This window comes from Pavona decussata, unplaced genomic scaffold (assembly GCF_977016875.1).
Source record: "Pavona decussata unplaced genomic scaffold, jaPavDecu1.1 SCAFFOLD_409, whole genome shotgun sequence".
NCBI lineage: Eukaryota > Metazoa > Cnidaria > Anthozoa > Scleractinia > Agariciidae > Pavona > Pavona decussata.
The window spans coordinates 343,811-362,680 of NW_028145775.1; the positions used below are offsets into that span (position 1 = coordinate 343,811).

General features: G+C 39.7%; 2 protein-coding genes and 1 long non-coding RNA gene across 7 annotated transcripts in view; 1 reads left to right on the forward strand and 2 right to left on the reverse strand.

The window, feature by feature from the left end:
* Positions 1-11,906, reverse strand: part of LOC146451026 (uncharacterized) — a 103,448-nt gene extending 91,542 nt beyond the window's left edge. For all 4 annotated transcript variants that reach the window (XR_014860147.1, XM_085099663.1, XM_085099662.1 and 1 more), the window contains exons 1-2: positions 11,662-11,906; positions 7,694-8,068 (exon numbers count right to left, since the gene is read on the reverse strand). Coding sequence is in view for 3 of the 4 variants with exons in the window: in XM_085099663.1 (XP_084955789.1) it covers positions 7,694-8,068; positions 11,662-11,737 (451 nt within the window). In the remaining variant the exon portion in view is untranslated. The remainder of the gene's footprint in view (positions 1-7,693; positions 8,069-11,661) is intronic.
* LOC146451029 (tyrosine kinase receptor Cad96Ca-like) overlaps positions 1-18,870 on the reverse strand; it is a 42,862-nt gene that overhangs the window by 20,990 nt on the left and 3,002 nt on the right. Inside the window, exons 5-9 of one of the 2 annotated variants that reach the window (XR_014860150.1) lie at positions 18,622-18,692; positions 18,328-18,368; positions 18,013-18,109; positions 15,407-15,506; positions 14,196-14,361 (exon numbers count right to left, since the gene is read on the reverse strand). Coding sequence is in view for 1 of the 2 variants with exons in the window: in XM_085099678.1 (XP_084955804.1) it covers positions 14,293-14,361; positions 15,407-15,506; positions 18,013-18,109; positions 18,328-18,368; positions 18,622-18,692 (378 nt within the window). In the remaining variant the exon portion in view is untranslated. Of the gene's footprint in view, positions 1-13,628; positions 14,362-15,406; positions 15,507-18,012; positions 18,110-18,327; positions 18,369-18,621; positions 18,693-18,870 lie in introns of those variants that run through there. The other variant, XM_085099678.1, reaches the window with a different exon arrangement.
* LOC146451030 (uncharacterized) lies at positions 12,967-13,898 on the forward strand. Its single transcript, XR_014860151.1, has 2 exons — positions 12,967-13,449; positions 13,608-13,898. It is a non-coding gene; the product is annotated as an uncharacterized LOC146451030 (long non-coding RNA).

An 18,870-nucleotide genomic window follows, 5' to 3' on the forward strand; every position in this document is an offset into this window, starting at 1 on the left:
AAGTGACTTATGGTGTCCATTTTCGGGTGCATGAAAATAAGACAACTGCTTGAGGGGAGGGAAGAGGAGTGAGATTTAAAAGAGATTATGGTGTCCATTTTGGCTGAACGACAATGTAAACGACTGCTAAGGGGAGGTTAGAGGAGTGGGGTGTAAAAGAATTTATGACGTCCATTTTGGGTCAACGACAATACAGACAACTGCTTGAGAGGAGGTTAGGGGCGTGGGGTGTGGAATTATATGGCGTCAATATTGGGTGAATGACAATAAGACAACTGCTTGAGGGGGAGGGGGGGGGTTAGAGGCGTGGGGTGTGGATTTATGTTTTTTGTTTTTGCTTTTTGTTTTTTTATTGGGGTTCCAGGGAGTGAGTTGTCAACTTTTTAGGGGACTGAGAAATGGCTAGGTGGTGGGTTAACACAGCAGGGGACCTAGGGTTCTATTGTACGCCCACCTTCCTCAGGGCGAATTTGTAAAATAAATTAATATTCGGTGAATGACAATAACATACCTGCTTGGGGGAGGTTAAAGGGATGGGGTGCAAAGGGAATTTTGGTCACCGTGTCAATATTCATAATGGGCAATAGGACAACTGCTTGAGGGGCGGTTAGAGGGGTGAGGTGTAGGTGTGGTGGGAATCATGGTGTCCATTTTGGATGAACAACAAGAAGACAACTGCTTAAGGGGTGGCTAGAGGGTTGGTGTGTAAAGGGAATTATGGTGTCCATATTGTATGAATGAAAATAAGACAACTGCTTGAGGGGAGGTCAGAGGGTTGGGGTGCAAAGGGAAGTAAGGCTTTAATATTGGGTGAATGACAATAACACAACTGCTTGAGGGGAGGTTAGAGGGGTGGGGTGTGAAGGGAATTGTGGTGTCCATATTGGATGAATGACAATAACACAACTGCTTCAGGGGAGGTTAGAGGGGTGGGGTGTAAAGGAAATTATGGTGTCCATATTGGATGAATGACAAAAACACAAGTGCTTCAGGGGAGGTTAGAGGGGTGGGGTGTAAAGGGAATTATGAGGTCCATATTGTATGAATGACGATAATATAGCTGCTTGAGTGGAGGTAAGAGGGGTGGGGTGTAAAGGAAATTATGGCGTCAATTTTGTGTACAGGAAAATAAGACAACTTTTTGAGGGGAGGCCACAGGGGTGGTGTGTAAAGTAAATTGTCATGTTCATTTCGGGGTGCTTGAAAATAACACAACTCTTGGAGAATTTCTTTTTTGTGGGCTTGTGGGGTATAAATCCGCGTTTTAATGTAACTCCGTCAAAGGATAGTTGTAATTGCGAAGTGCCTATGTCACAAATATTTATAATTTATGATACGATACGATAACTTTGATTATACACTGATTTTCAACTATTTTTTTAATTTGTCATCATGAACTATCTATCTTCCTATTTACAATTATTAAAAAAATCTATAAAAAAAACGTAAGCTGTTGTTCTTAATACTCCGTAAAGCTGCGTAAACTTTTAAGTCGATAAATTAAGGACTCGTACAATTAGAGTAAAGTGCCGTCTTTAAAGGGGCACTGTCACGGCGATTTCTCCGAATTGTGGTCCAAATTGTTCAACATGTTTGAGAGAGAACTTTTTCCCTAACATAAAATTTCTCTTACAGCACTTGGAGAAAATTTTAAGTGACTTTTCCAAGGAGGAACAAACTATAATCAGTTTTTAGCGACTTCTCTAAAATGCACAGGACGAACTTGAAACAATTGGCCAATTTTTTCAAGTTGCAATCCATTCCCATCCAAGCCATTCGCAGCCAAAAATAATTATTACTAGTTTCTGTGCACTGGTAGGTAAATTGTTAACAAAACGGAATCATTATTTTAACGTTTCTATTTCTACAAATATGTTTTTGGCGATTCAAAGTTACACTAAAACGAGATGATACTGCCCCTTTAAGGTAATGTTATACGAGACAACTTTTGGTGACGATTTTTAACGTATGAAGGATTTGGGAGGCACAGGTGAGGGATTCGGGCGGATGTTATATCCTCTTTATCCATGTGATTATTTTGCCCATTATCGCTCATCTCAAAAAGGATGTAACAAAAAGCGGCGGACTACTTTACAACAGCAACTGCCAAATGTCTTTAAAACCATCATCGAGCCTTAAAAACGTATAACTGTACTTGCATCTCTTGTAGATTACACGTTACACGCATAAGCCTGTTATTATAAACAAGACGCTTTAGGAGCGTATACTTGGGCGTCGTTATATTAGGCGTATTTGAGCATATACGTTAGTTCAGTCTTTGATGACAGGTGAACGATAAAAGACTTGCTGAGAGTCTAAGGCATCACTTTGCACAGCCCTTTGTATTTGCGATAAACGAGATGTAGCTCAACCGAAAATGTCACGCAAAAGATGAATTAACAAAATACCGGTAATTCATTTCTAAACATGTCGGGTTGTAGCTATGAGTGCATCTAACATAATGATGAATTTTTGACGACAAAAGAGTATTTGTGTGGATACCTTTCCACCCAAATATCCTTATTTTCTGGGATTTCTGTGACAGACGTTTCAGCTTTTTCACTGGTATTCTAGTGGATAAAAGATCGCGTCGAAACACACACCCGTGATTATTATTATTGCTAAAAATAACTTCGCTTGACCTCAATTCAATTCGAGATCTCAATTCAGTTACGCTTATTTTCACTTAGCCTGCGTAGCAAGCGTCTCTGTGGCGTTTTCAGAGCTCCAGAGCCGATTTCCGAATTTCAGATGCGCGGGAAATGGGGCGGGAGCAAAACAAAGATGCGAGGGGGGAGGGGAGGAGGGAAAAGGAAACCCTTGCCAGCAAACCCCACGATTCTGCAGAACGCCCTCTTCACGCGTTCACGCTTGAGCACACATCAGCCGCGTGCTTGTAAAAGAGATGGCCAATGAGAAGAAAGGACATGTCAACGGAAGTAAAATAATAGTGCCTTACAAAATTTTAAATAAATAAACACGGCGCTCCACGTTCTTCATCCATTTGCAGACATCTTCAGCAAGATCATGATACCAGCCCTAGATCTCTTGACTTAGCCAAGAATTTCGCAGTTCTGAGGAAATGCCAAGGAAAGATGGACTGTCTGGTATACGAGATTCTCCTGATTAAGAAGTACAGACCAAGTCTTAACATCCAATCAGACTCAATACGTGCCAAATTATTCACTTGACTTTGGTTTTCCTTTGTGTGAGGTCACTTGATGATTCACTGGCTTAGAACAATAGACTATTGTTTTCAGTTTAGTTTTGTCTACTTACTTATGTAAATTTTCTTCATTTTCTTGATAATGATGACAGGATGTCATCGAAACGTCGAAATCTCTCCGCGTTAGTTTTTCTGCTTAATGCAGCGAGATCGCGAAATAAAGATGCCTTCGAAGCCGGCCAAATCAAACGATTTTTGCAGGGTCTGTAGCGCCGAATTCCACATAAAATACGGCATTCCCGATAGCAAGCGAGAATATCGATTATCAACGGAAAATTTGTTCAGGCCATCTCAAAGGAAGGAATGTTTTGGAGTTATTCTTGGGGATGAATGCAGGAGCGTTGGGATTACCGTGGATGAAAGTAAAACGTACTCCGACAGAGTCTGTAATCCGTGTGCCCGCAAAATCCGAAATCTAGGAAATCTGAATCAATCCATCCAGAGTGCATTTAAACTGAGCGAGTCTTCTGAATCAAAAGAAAATAGAACTCCATCGAGCCCCCGGGGGGTACTCCCTAAAAAAATGTGTAGGGGTGTGCGGTCCACTTCCCAAACCCTTACCCTATTTATGACCAAAATCTGCGATTTTTCCTGCCCTATTTATGACCTGAACAAAAATTTGATACCCTACTTATGACCTGGTAGTGTCTGGTTAACTTTAGTTCAAAACTCGTCAGGAGCTCAGCGCGTGACCGGAGCACGTCACAAACCGTTGCAGCACGTACACAGTTGCCGTAAACATCATGATAAAGAAGTAGCTTCTTCTAAAACAAAACAACAACAAAAAAACGAATTCAAGGCTAAAGTGCAAAAATCGCTATTCTTTTTATTACCAAAATGGCGGCAAAATGGCTAAAATCGATACCCTATTTATGACCAACGCGGCTGAAAAACCATACCCTTTAGGGCCGCACACACCTATATAGCCCATATAAGGGAGTACTACCCCCTCGGGGGATCGAGCCCCAGCGGTACACAGCAATCGAAGCAGCTGCCTGACTCACCAGCGGGGAAAAGCCCTTGTCGAAAGGCAGTTTGTGTCACCTCTCCAACAGCACCGGGAAAAGTATCTCGCAAGTCCCTAAACTTCGGCCAACAGAAACCAAGAGCTACCGCCGATTCCTTTCTGAATATAGACGATCGTCCGAAGGGAGAGTTTTACGTGAAAGTCATGCTTGCTAGCCCGTCTAAAAACGTAACAGTAAGAATTCCTCGAGACGAGGAAAGCGAACCATAGCTGCCGCATCGAAATCTTCTGCTCTTCTCTTAATGATCTGTTAAATCCACGCTCAGCAAGAATATCGAGTACTTTTTGAAGGCAATGATCGAAATCACAATCACTGTCCGCCATATTGAAAACTACTTGAGAATTCATTTCCTCTGTACAGATGACAGGAGATTGATAAACCTCACGTTGCACCAATCAGATTGCCGTGTTCGTGGGGTTTGCGGGCAAGCGTTTCACTCGCCCCTCCTCCCCTCCCTCCTTATATCTTTGTTTTGCTCTCGCCCCATTTCCCACGCAATCAAACTTCGCAGAACGTTGAAAATCCCACGCAAACGCTTGCTACGCAGGCTAATTTTCACTGGAACACCATATTCCTTTGGTAGACTTTTCTCTGCCACATCGCCGCGATCATCAAACACAATTACAACAGATTTTGCTGATAATGCACAATCACGAACATCTCACATGTGGAACATACCAAAATACACGATTACATAATTATATATAAAAAAAGACTATTTGGATACTTATTTTTCCGCACAAAATCAAGAAAACAATCATGAAAATCACTCCATTTACCACAAGATGTACGAAAGTGGAGCAACTGCTTTCCATTTTGCTTTGTTGACAATCTGTCTCTTGCTTTTTCTTTGAGTTCGACACCGACCCGTTCCCTAATCGCTCAACATCTTTTATTGAGGGTCTACCGCGAACGGCGTGTGTTGTTGTGTGTGGAATGAGCGTACTAGACGAAATTTCTTGACACTTTAACTCAGTTTCACTTTCTAAGCAAAACAGTAACGCAATATCGACTCGCTTGCCCGTCATAACACCATCATTTAGCCACCAATTAGACGCCGCTAAAACCGCAAGGTAAACAAGATGTCTTGATCGCTATCACTCCAGAAATCACGCCTCGATCGCATTTTGTCACACAAATTCCTTCGTTTCTTTTTCTTTTTTTTTTTCAACTTACTTCAACACTTGTGTTATAGGTTTTTGCTCACTGCGATGTAACTAACTTCAATTCACCAAAACAAGCGAAAGCGTTCCTTTCATTGCATATTTGACTGCTCACTCTCGCTCACTGTTGTTATTGGCAAACTTGAGATTTCGCGTTTTGTTTTCTTGAAAAATGAGTACATAGACGTGAAAAGTGCGAGATAATTATCACCATTGATGCTAACTTTTTTTCTGAGAGACTGAAAACAACAAGCCTGCGAGTGGCAAATGAAGTATAAACATAGTCACGTGGTCATCTCAAAACAAACGGATTAAATTATTACCCCTACGGTTTCAAGTCGCGAATCATTGCTTACTACTGCTTTGTCGACACATTGCCGCATTTAATATGTCGTCCAACTAGACAACACCTTATATTTTTAACTTCGTCCACTGATAACTTGGCTGAACCACACACTTAGCACCCGGCAGGAGTTCCTGATGCACCACATTTCGCAACGACTGTAATCTTCCTTTACTCCCCATAAAATTAACACGGCCACTCGTAAACATTTTCTTACATGTCAAAAAGTATTACCTACAAAGTTTATGAATGTTACTAGGCTCTCATACCATTTAACAGAACGGCAACTTAAACTTTGTCACGTTCCTGATCCATCGACAGACTAGCCAAGTCAAGTCCGATATCGCCCCGCACTCAGCGCACGCGCAGTAAACCCCTATTGGCCATTTGAGACCCTATTTTATACCTTGGGACCCGCCCAAGTAATAAGTCTTACGCTAACTTACACTAAAGCCAACTATTCGAAAACCGTCGTACATTTTAGCTCCAGCACGCACGCAAGCTAGGATCATTACAAGGGCTTCAAGTCGACTTGGGACTTGGCAACTTTCTCAGCCTATTTTGATTTTTTATGCCTTAAAACGGTATTGTGTCATAGTTTAGTTGTTGCCATGCGGAGGAACTGAAATAAATGTAAATTTATTAATGCCGTGATCCGTCAATTGTCCCAGCACAACTAATGTTTTATTCGCCTAACATTGTCAGTAAGGCTGTTAGTTCTTAACAGACTTTTAGTCGTTTTTTGTATACTATCGCTATTGTTCACTCTTTAATAAACGTCCGTGGCTTCATTTCGTTTTCTTTGTGGTAAACGGATTTTTGTTGTTTCTTGGCGTTTAGATATAAAACTTATTAACTAGATCGGGATTTTTTTTGTTTGTTTGTTTTCTGGAGCCGGGAGGAATAGGGGGGTAGGGGGTGGGGAGTTGGTTGGCGAGTCCGCGCCAATGAGGCTTGAAGGATAAAAATTACGCTTAAGGAAGTTTCCTTTAAGGAGCGCTACGGAAGATTATGACGTCATATATGACGTCGGGGTTGCGACATGATTGCCAAATACTGGCCATCTTGGATCTGCCATCTTGGAGCTTTGGATTTCCCAAAAACTTCAGGAAAGCGTCGAAATTGAGCAAAACGTGATCAAAACTAACAAAGGAACACTAATATGAGCTAAAACATAAAAGCTAGGGTAAATAAAGGAATTTTTCTTCATCTCAATAGGGAATTGTTCATTTTCTGAAAAAAAAAACTGTCAGTTAAAAAAAATGGCTGTCACGTTAAGATCAGGTCAATGAACACTAACCGATAACATCAAATTTTTCCAGATAAATTTCTGAAAAACCTCAGAATTTTCATGTCGTTTGCCCTAATATTAAAAAAAGAGGGAAAAGTTGTTGATGTTCAAAGTCGCTATGGGCAGATAGGGTTAAGAGATGTATGATGATGATGATGATGATGATGACGATGATGATGATGATGATGATGATGATGATGATGATTATGATGATGATGCGCATTCAACGCCGGTCTCGATGCTTCCCCTGGAGTTCCTATGATAAAAGCAGTTCTTTTCAGTCTGGAAACGTTGCAAAACTAGATACATCCAATTAAGCCTTTCTTTTTAAGTAGACCCTTCTTTGTGATGACATTTTAAAATATCGGCATCCGATCTCGTTATTTAACAACTTCAATTTTTGTTACCTTACTCTGTAATTACAATATTGAATTCAATTTCAAAACCTAGAAACAAATTAAGAAACCCCTGAAAGCTGAGGACTCTAAAACTGCTCGTATCTCTACCAAGACCTGCAAAAGGGAACTAAAATTTGGCGAGTGGATGTTTTCCTATCATATATTTTAATGTCCCAAACTTACCACTTCTTATGTCACAACTAAAATTACAACTCTAGTTTCAACACCATGTGTAGCTACCCACCTTCAATGGTCAATTCTATAAAGTCAAATTTTGTTGTCGGGACAAGACCACTTGATGTTATTCTGCAACCGTAAAATCCCTTATCTTCCTTTCTGATGTTACTAAGTATAAAGATTGCCTGGCCAGAGGATGCATCGCCATTGTAGCTTCCATTTACACGTCCACTGTAAAGGACTTCAGTTGTTAATGTTGGCGGTGTACCGGAACTGGAAAGAGTTACCAGCTTGGGGTCTAATTGATTGCCACCAGACTTGACTCCCCACTCAACTGATCCAACTCCACCAGAAAATCTCCAAGTAAATGTTACTGAAGAGCTCACAGTGCCATACACACTTGTTCCTCCATAAAGTGAAGTGAACTTCATGGCACCTTTCACTGAGTCAAGTGATTATTAAACGTTTTCTTATATGAAACGAACTTTAACATGAAACAACAAATAATTTATAAGGCGGTGAAATGAGTAGGTATACATCATGTATACGGAGATATACAATGACGTACAAGGATGCCGACGAATAAAGATTATGGCCAGTATATGTTTGATTCCTAACCCCTGTATATACAAAATCCGAGTACAAATATTAAACATCCTTACATACTTTCTTTGCGTACTCAGATATCAGGGAATTACCTCTTCAAGTAATATATCAAACACGAGACACAGTGTTTCATCACATATCAAACACCGAGAGGAGAGTTGAAAATACGACGCGTAGCGGAGTATTTTTGACGAACTTCGAGGTTTTTGATATTGTGATGAAACACTGTGACGAGCGTTTGATAGAACTACTCAAACAAACTGATTTTGAAGGAGAAATTAAGGATGCAAAAACGAGGAGTTTTTCATCAGATATCCAAACACGTCAAGGTACATGATTTCCTTTGTCCTTGGCTTTTGAATTATTAATGAGTGAGAATGTAAATTGAAGTACTGAAAAGAAGTCCCTTAATTTCGTACTAGATAGGCATTGCCCTAGTAAGGAAAATGGGGCCCTGCGTGCATGCTTCAACACTGGCATATAACTGCAAAGCCTGACGTAGACTGATACTTCTTTAGAACTTATGTTCACCATGTCACGACCTTGTATTTTCTGTATTTAAGTTTGTATACAGACTGTACAGAACCAATTGCGTACGACACCTCACAACGATAATTTCATGCAGTGCAAGTTAATTCTTGTTTCATTCATGACAGTGAAAATTGTCGACAGTCGTTTCACTTATAAAGCTACGTCATCATAAGCAGCAAAGAAGTGCAAATGTAATTCCTATTTATTATTAATTTTGATTTATTTTTCATTGTTAGCTTTTAATAAGTTGTAGCCAGTTTTTGTACATATCTGACATTGGATATAAAAATGTATATATATATACATTTTTTAATTTAATTTACTTATTCCTGTAAAGCGCTATTGATCATTGAATGTAGATAGCGCTATACAAATTATTAAATCATTATTATAGTTATTAATTATTACTATCCTCGTTCTTCTCAGTTTGCTTCATTTTTCAAGCAGCTGGGAGGAAGGGCTGGTGAATTATTTAGAGGGAACGGAGCTTATGTCAGATACAGTTGAACCTCTCCACAACGGCCACCTTGGGGACAGAAGAAAGTGGCCGTTGTGGAGAGGTGGCTGTTATGGGGAGGTAAGGGTGTAATATGACACCTTTTGTTTTCGGGAAGTACAACATGTTTATTGTGCCAAGTTCATGCTTGCTGTAGCCAGTACCTTAAATAAGATATATACAGATAAAATACACAATAAGACGTAAAAAAATGTTTTGAATCAAAATGACGAAGACGAAACGAACAAGGTTCGCAACATTCGCTATATTATTGTAGACAATTTATGCTTACTGCAGCATATAAATGGAACACAACCAAAATACGTATATCATTAAAATGGGTACAGAAACGTAATGTTTCGAAGACAAATGTCGATTACTGCATCAGTTTATAAAACAAAAAGGTTTTTACAAAAAAGAACTGTACTGGCCGTTGTCGAGAGGTTATTTTGGCAGTTGGGGACGCACTTTAGTGGCCGTTTCCGTTGTAGAGAGGTGGCTGTTATAGAGAGGTTTAAAGAAGAGGTAATGTATGGACTGTCCGCCGGGACAAAAAAATGTGGCCGTTGTAGAGAGGTGGCCGTTGTGGAGAGGTGGCCGTTAGTGGAGGTTCGACTATAATACGTTTTAAAAACTGTTTTGAACTGCTATTTGATTTTTGGAGGTTGTCTACGGTTTTGGAGATAACAAGAAATTGGAGATGGTGGATTCAAATGGTAGCTGTGAAGAACAAATGACGCGATTCTCACGAGAAATGACGTCATCGGTCCACTTTGCCGGAGCATTCCCCCTCTCACCCCCCTCCCCCTGGCTCAGGAACGATGAATACCAAGCTGAACAGTCTTAATTGCGCTTAAATAAATATTTCCTGGATTTTGCAGGATTTTGATGAAATAGACATTTGCTGTACTTTCGCTAAAAAGACATCGGTGTCGGTCGAGACAATGTCTCAAGTAAAGGGCCTTGCGTGACTGCTTCATTTGATATATTTACATTGAACACAACCAAAGCTGCTAGTACACTCCATTTAATAGGGGCAGAGAGTTTTCAATAAAGAGCAAGATGCAGCTAACTATCAATCGATTATTCTGTGGCATATCAGAGGTACTTATGATTAAAGCTTTTGCCTCAAAGAAAACATGTGAGAAATCTTTCCAATTGAGCTGCGTTCAGTCCTGCGACCAGCTGCACCAGGTCACTAAACGTGTATGTCAGAATCCGCAAAGCTTCGTCCGAAATTCAAGTTCAAGGAGGGTCCGACAAGATTCAAAGCAGCTTTTTGGTGTTTTCATTTCCCTTTTGTTTAGCCTTATTCCTGACATATTAATCCTTGAGCTGACGTCCTTGCGTTGAAAAAAACAAAAAAACAAAAACAAAAACAAAAAAATACGTTCTATTAACATTTCACAAGGAGTAAGCGGTCCGTGTCAAGGCCACGCCGATTGATCAATCAATCGATGGATCGATTGATCTCATCCCACTACATCAGCTGACTACCAAAAGCATAATTGGTCGCAAATGGGTTCTTTATCACGATCATGATTTTTCAGAACAGGGATGCTAATATTTGAATCAGAATCATTGCGTTATGAGTTTGCGTGACCAAAAATCCTGCTTCCAGTCAAGTCATTGATAAAGCAAATTTATATTAAAACGTAAAAGCTACTTTTGAATTTTCAGAGAACATTTCACGAACAAAAAGATGAATTTATTCGATTGAAGGAAATCTTCACTGAGTTGAATAAAGAGCCAGGCGCACTGGTGCACTGATAACAACAAGAAGTTCCCATCTGTTAAGAATTGTCATCATTAATGCTTCTTCTCTTGCTGAAACTGAGACGTGTCTGAAACCTTGAACCTGACTTAGAGTTGGACATTCATTTTGTTGATTGTTCTCAATTTAAGTTTCCTCAAATTGTCACTAAAAAGTCACTAAATTTCCTTGTTAATCCGTTCATTTCATTTCTTTGTGCTTAAAGGCCCGATTAAATATCAATATGAATTTAGCCTTGGTTGGGAATTATTAAAAGAGAGAAACGGCTTCGTTGGTCTACTGTTCTGTCGTGAAACTAACTCCCTGATCAAACACATGTTTACATACAGACGTAACCTCCAAGCCCAAGCATCATCTTTCCAAAACCCAGTACAAATTGAACTGATGACATTTAAATCCCTTACTAAAATGACATACGCCTTAGGTTTACCCAATGTTCAGCCCAATTACTGGGAACATTACTGGTACTACTCGGCATAGTAAGCGGCAGCAAACAACACGTACTGTTAATCGACGTTCAAGCTGGTCAAATGCAACTTGCATGTTACAAGACCACTCCTCAAATTCTCTGTTATTAAATCGACTATAAATTAACAAACATCGACAACGAAAGTGTAAGCAAACATACCTGCCTGCGGAAATAGCAACATTGCAGTCATGAAACCGTAGACTGAAGCGATTCCAAGTTGCTTCCCAAAATACATCTTATCACAGTTGTAGGCAGAGCGTCGTTAGGTCTTTGTGAATGAATGCCACCACGAAAGATATACCAAAATTAGAAGGAGTTAAAATGGTTGCCGTGGCACTTTCGAACTCTAAATGCACGTGACTTCTTGAAACGGAAGTTCGAGCTTCAATTAAAGTCACGCTGGCGTAAACATTGGCGTCCATATTTCATCCGACCTAATCATTTGCATATCCAAACTGACAGTCATTTGAAAGACAATAACAAAGGAAATGCTGAGTTGTGTTTGACTTCAGTTAGCCTTGTGATGAACTCTGTCTACGAAAACATTCCTAGCGTACTGCTATAATATATTTTATGTTCCATAATTGGTTGATACGTATTCTAAGAATTATATATTGAATAGTTTCCACTACTTCGTACGTTAGAATGCATCATCCCTGCAAACGATATGGGCAAATACTGACACGTTAGGCTACTTTCATAGGAGACCAAATTCCACTTCATTTCTTAGTCGAGTAAACTATCTACTAGCCTCCTGCGCAGACGCTCTTTGGGCTCGTCACGCGTTCACGCATTCCTCCACCACGAATGTCTGCTTCAACGTGGACTCACTTCCGTTCACGGAGGCGGACAAATCACAGGTCGTTTGTCATTTTTCGGAAAACAGGACTATGATCCCTATTTCATTTCGCGCAAGCTGACTGCTCACAGAGGGCAGCTCAAGGGCAGACTTCAATAGGGCAAAAAGAAGAAGCACAAGTGGTAGGGCCAGGGATGGATCTTCAATGATTTAGCGGCACTGGTTCCACCGCTTCGAACGGATTCTTTGCACACTTGTGTAACTTGCATCTTACAAGACTACTCATCATATCCTCTGTTGCCAAATCGACTATAAATTAACAAACATCGACAAAGGAAATGTAAGCAAACATACCTGCCAGCGGAAAAAGCAACATTGCAGTGATGTAACCGCATGAAAACTAATTTATAGTCGATTTGGCGACAGAGGGTTTGATGAGTGGTCTTGAAACATGCAAGTTACACAATGTGTGCAAAGAATCCGTTCGAAGTGGTGGAATCCGTGCCGCTAAATCATTGAAGATCCATCCCTGGCCCTACGGCTGGGTGTAGAAATGATTTAACAACGTTAAAATTATTGTTCAACGAGGCTAAAGTGTGAAGCCAATTCAACCACATAGGGAAGAAAATCTACTGTCATACCTCTTTCTGTTCCTTTGGTGAGTTCGAATGAAATGTAAATAAATGGATGTTATTTACGACAAAATCGCAGGTTGTCTTCTCAGTCGAGAGAGAAAAATAAGGTTACAAGGACACCACGAATGAGGAAGATTTTTGACTGTGTTTCAAGCTTTGCCCAGGAGATCTGTGGGCAAAAGGTAGAAAACAATTCATTTTCTCGGTATAGCCCATTATTTGAGAGTCAGTAGCACAATTATTGTGCCAAAGTGTGTTTCACGTTTTTTATATGTCAAACAGAAGAATCAAAGAGCATAAACCAAAAATAGGTTGTCAAAATCACGTTCTTTTATCATAAAAATATTCATTTATAGAAGTAAACTATATCTATTAATTAACCGTTATGAGTAAATCTTCGTTTACAGCAGCGTTTTTTTTTTTTATCTTTTTTGTTTGTTTTTGCAAGTTTCTGATCTTTGCCTATTTGAAGTAATCTCTATTTCCACCGTATTTAAGAAAAAGCTAATAAAAGTAGCATTCTGAAAGATTTCTTTCTTTCTCTGAAAGATTTTCTTGTTATCTGTTGAACATTATATTTTGACCTGATGATGGTGTCATGAGGACACCGAAACGTTGTAAATATGATTCTACCCGTAATTTTCATAATCAATTCTGCAATACGGTACCAGAAATCCTTCAAAACTCACCAAAACCCAAAAGTGAATTAACTTTCCTTCAACTCTCAACTTAATAGCTCAGATACATCTATTTCATGGTCTTTGACGAGAGGGTTCAGCATTAAGAAACGTTTCGATTCACTTGGCTTTCTGAGCGAACAACTGCGAATAAAACAGACTCGTTTACGCTTGTTCGCTCAACAGGCCATGTGAATCAGTGATTTCCTTATTGACAGAAAATCGCAGAAAATCATGAAACAGCGTTTTAATCTGATGCAACTAAGCTATTTAGGTGAGAGTTGACTCTGATGTAATTGACTCTTCCATCAAGCCATCAACGTTATTTTAAACCACTATTTTCGTTGAATGGTGGGCATGCAACATTAAAAGTGACATATGTTTTTGTTATGTATTTATCTTCTCTATCTTTATATATCTTTCATTTACGCCCTTTAGCCAAAAACCACGAAAAAGTATCTTTAATCTGATGCAACTGAGCTACTTAGCTACGAGTTATGAACTTAAAATTCACTTTTCAATTAATCCGTCAGCGTTAGTTAAAACTCTACTTTTTGTTGAATCGTGGGCAGCAATAAAAACTTCATATTCTTTTACGAAAAAACAGACGAGTTATTTAAACGACAGTTTTTGTTCCTTTAAACTGCTTATCGGTCTATGGAAATCTCTCCCATTAGCTCTACTCTGCTGTCAGATCGCTGAGGTTCGCGTACATCCTGTTGTCGTACTCATTGAGGTTGACGTACGTCTGTAAAAAGAAAAATATTCCATACGTTAGTAGCATTATTTGTAAGCTTTCATTTTATTTTCTCCAGCTAAGCACTCTTAAATTCCAGCAGACTTCCACAATGTCCAACACTCAAGAGAAACTAAAAGTTCGCTTAAGAATAAGGGAGCTTGATGTGACGGGTAAAGATTGTAAACAGTATTCTTCGAAAATTGAGCGGAATTCTAAGCTCCTGCACTTCTGCTAATGCAAGAAATTTTCAGTTGTCGTTACATCATAACAGTTATGATAGCAGATTTTCCATTTTGGTTTAAATGTTATAGCAAACAGTTAAGACGAACATTTTAAAGAAAATCCTTTATGTAATCGACATCAACCTAAAAGATGTAAAGAAATCCACGCGTTCAAGACTTCTGCCAGAGTTGTGAAAGAAAAAAAGTAATTTTATGACGTTATAGGACGAAAACAAGCTTTGCACAAAAACGAGGCTGTGCCTCGTGCACATCTAAGAAAATGTGTCGCACATGAAAGCAAAAGACGCTGTCGCGTCTTATATCATGTTTTCAGCATCATCAGGTTTTCGGAGCTCCCTCGGCGGGTGGACCGGTGAGGGTGGGACTCTGCAGAGGCTCTGCGCCCAGTAACTCTACCCCAATGAGGGGGGTAGGGGGGAGCAGAGACGGGGGAGCATTTTGCTCAAATTACTTTTCATTTTTTTTTATTGTTATATTAACATGTTAAAAGGCGCGTTTTAACTCGCGTCCACTTCAGATGAGTGTATCTGGCTCTGCAAATTCGATGTAAATGTTTAGAAAGCTATGTTCTTGTCCCCCTTTAAGCCGAAGTTGGCCGGACATTTTTTTTTCTCCCCCCGCGAATCAATATAAGAGTTGATAAGATTGCGAACAAACAAACCGTAGCCTGCGAACGCAGACGTATTTCCGTCTGTAGCATCTCAGTTTTTTTTCCTGCGCAAGCTTAATTTTATATGAATTCGATCCACCACTTCCCTTCCCCCCCTCCCTTTTTCAATTAAATTTGTTAACCTTTAACAGTATCCCCTTACCTTGTGTTTTTTACCCATATCTTTCATGGTCTTTCTAACTTCATCAAACGTGGGTCGATCTGTTGGGTTTTCTTCCCAACACTTTAGCATAATCTCAAACCTAAACCATGAAAAATATCAAAACGGTGTTACGTGTGTAACATCAACTGTAATATTCCAAATTTTAGTTAGAGATGGGAAATGAATTTTATTATACTTCATAGTGTTGTTGGTTTTGCACATGTCACCTTTCCAGCACGATAAAGATTGCAAGTTGCTCTCCGAGATACAAAAGTTGAAATCGTATCTTCGCTGTGTAGCCCACAAAACACACTGCTGGATACAATGAAGGAATCCTATGAATTATGTTAGGGTCAAAATACACATGATCAATGATCAGTAGGTGTGCCCGTCCCTCAACCAGACTATCGATTAACAGGTGAAAGCACTAAGAACGGACACCAATGAGAGAATGTTCGATTTGTGATTCTATAGGAAAATTCACTACCTGACGAGGGAATTCCACGTTAAATTTCACGCGAAAACCCGATATCTTCGCAATTCGTGCGATATCGGTTTTTCAAGTGAAATTTAACGTGGAATTCACGAGTCAGGTGGTGAATTTTCCTTGAATCGCATAGCTTTTTAAAAATGAAGCTGTTTACCGTTCTTTGGGCGAATGTTGCAATATTGGCAATGGGCGTTAAAAAAGCCATTTCAAATGAAGTGTCACGACTGTCAAGAGCCAGCGAATAGGAAGCAAGCCAAATGCACAAAACTTTATTTGAACCTCGTGTTTCACAAATCACCGTTTTCTGAACTTTTACAAAGGCTGCATATTTTTACGTTAAAAATAATGTAACTGAATGTGCTATGCTAAATTAAATATTCAAATTACAAAAGCGCACAACTTTCAAAAATGGCAGCAGACGAACCGCTTTTAATAACTTCTTTTATGTTGATTCTCGCTATATTTATGCCAAAAAGAAGGAGTTTCTCTCAGAGGATGCGGTTAACGTCTCTACAAATGAGGAGAATGCGACGAAATGTTGTCCAACGGCAAAACAACATTCATCGTCGTAAGTGCAAGGCCGTGTGGGCTTATCCGACAAGACCACAGCTTTGGTTTTGAGGTATCGTTGAAGTCATCTGTCGTTTTTCTGCTTCGCAAAAAAAGGTTTTATCATCGAGTACGTATTTCTCCTTCACGAAGCATAAACTCGAGGAAAACTCTTCAACAACGGCTGAAAGATGGGCAACGTGCATCAAAACTGAGAACTCAACAAATCTGCTGGTAAGTTGCTTGCCTCCAAAGCACTGTACTAGAATCGTACGTTAAAATACAATGGTAATTGCTAACATGAGTTTTTGGAAAGAAAAACAAGCAAAAAGTCAAAAAACTAAGTAAATACTGTGTTCGTTTCAATGCAAAGAACTGCTCTTGCCACCGTCGGGATTGACATTCGACTGAAAATTGATCGACATATTTACTTGGGAGTTGTTGAAGGCTACCCCAGTGAAACAGTCCGCTCAAAGCTTTCATTGGATATTCCGAAACTGCCTTCGCTGTAAACTCTCTTCTGTACAATGCAGAGGCTGAGCTGTTACCAACAATTTCTGGCCAAAGCTGAGGCGAAGTGCTCCTTGTGTTGCCCGCGTCGTTTGCAGTTGTGGTAGCACTTGGTGTAAAAGCAGCCAGCTTGTTAGACATTCAGCGTTGCTTTTCAGCGGGATTGTGGCTGTAGCTAGAAATTTAATTGGGGTCTGCATGGCCTGTCATCTCCGAGATTTAAAGTGGGTTAAATTCTTCACGAAGGCTTTGGATGGTTTGCGGCGGCTTGAATTCCGTGAATTTTCCGACCAACGACGCGATGGAGGCGATTTTTGCAAAGGTATTTCTACCGACGGGAACTGTTTTTTTCGGAAGCCATATTTTCTGTTCGGCTCTTCCTTGGTAGCTGAAGTACTTTTGCTTGTTTCTCTTCCTTCCGTCTTTTTTTCTTTCGCGATTATTACACTGCTGCCGATTTCTCGTACTCGTAAGCGTAAGCGGCTTCTTAGAAAATCTCTTGAGGAAGTCTTACTTTAAATTAAAACAAGGAAAATCTTCTGTTTCCTCACTTCTGTCAGGTTTTTGCTTTGTAAACGGAGACAAAGGTTTTGAAAAGATAATTGTTTCCAATTTTGCCTGCGTTGCAATGAGAGGCTACGCGTTGCCATGGTGCAATATCGGTCAACCTTGCTTTCAAGTTGCAATTCCACTCTGAATTCCTCGCCTCGATAGCCGATCAGATGGCGAGAATTCCAATAGCTATGCGATTTTACGGGCTGGAAGCATGGCGAGAAAGGAACGAAAAGAAAGATGACCAACAAATCCAAAATATTTATCAGCTGTTACGAATTTTTCATTGATATGAGCTAGGCAACACCCTGTATTGAATACCAACAAGCAGACTGTAGGAAAAAATATAAAAACTTAGAAACAACACTAACTACAGAAATACCAACTTCATTGACGAAAGTCTGCTTTGAAAGTCCTTTTTTTCTTTTTTTTCTTTTTTCTTTTTTTTTTATTAATATAAAGGTGAGTCTGACTCCTTACTGAGTAAAAAAAAATTACTACTTACAGTTTGCTATCCACATGTCTTGGTTTTGGCATTCTGTATCCTTCTTGAATTTTTCTGGCGATATGGCGAGCATTTATATTCGGGTATGGAGATCCGCCTAGAGAGAAAAACGAGAGGTTCGGATTATGCCTATATGTTGCCGTTGTTAAATGTGTTTGCAGTACAATTGTAAATTTGTTCCAACAACAATCACAGTGCCAACGTAGTTTTCATTAGCCTTCAACCTTTCAAGTTGTATTTCACTGCATTCAGTTCTTTCTCCCTCGCGTAGTATTATTGTGGCAACATATAAGTTCAAAGTAAAGTCGAACTTACCGACAGTGAGGATTTCATAAAGCAGAATACCATAACTCCATCTGCAAAAAGAAGCAACCAATCAATCAATCAATCAATCAGTAACGGCTGCACAAACTTAGAAGTTAGTTAGACTGGAAGGAAGGAAGCAAGCAAGGAAGAAATAATTGAACGGATGTCCTGCGAAAGCTGTAGAAATTATTGTCTTAGGAAGACGGAAGCTGTGTTGTCAAAGGCGAATTTTATTTTAACATTCGCACAGACAATCGTCATATCAGAAAGCCAATATCGTTCAGTTTCAATTGAACTGCTTACACGTCACTTTGTGTAGTGTATGTTCCATACAACAAGGCCTCAAATGCAGTCCACTTGACAGGCAGTCGGCCCTATGAAAAGAAATACCACCATGTAAATATCTTATTCAGAACGGCATACCGGAACTCTTAAAACAATAAAAGTCCCTGCCCTTTACTCGTCAATTTACGGCTATAAATAGAGCACTTGTTCCGGCTACACTGGAACTCCAAAAAGGATCAGAAGATTTCCGATAATTTCAATTTTCAA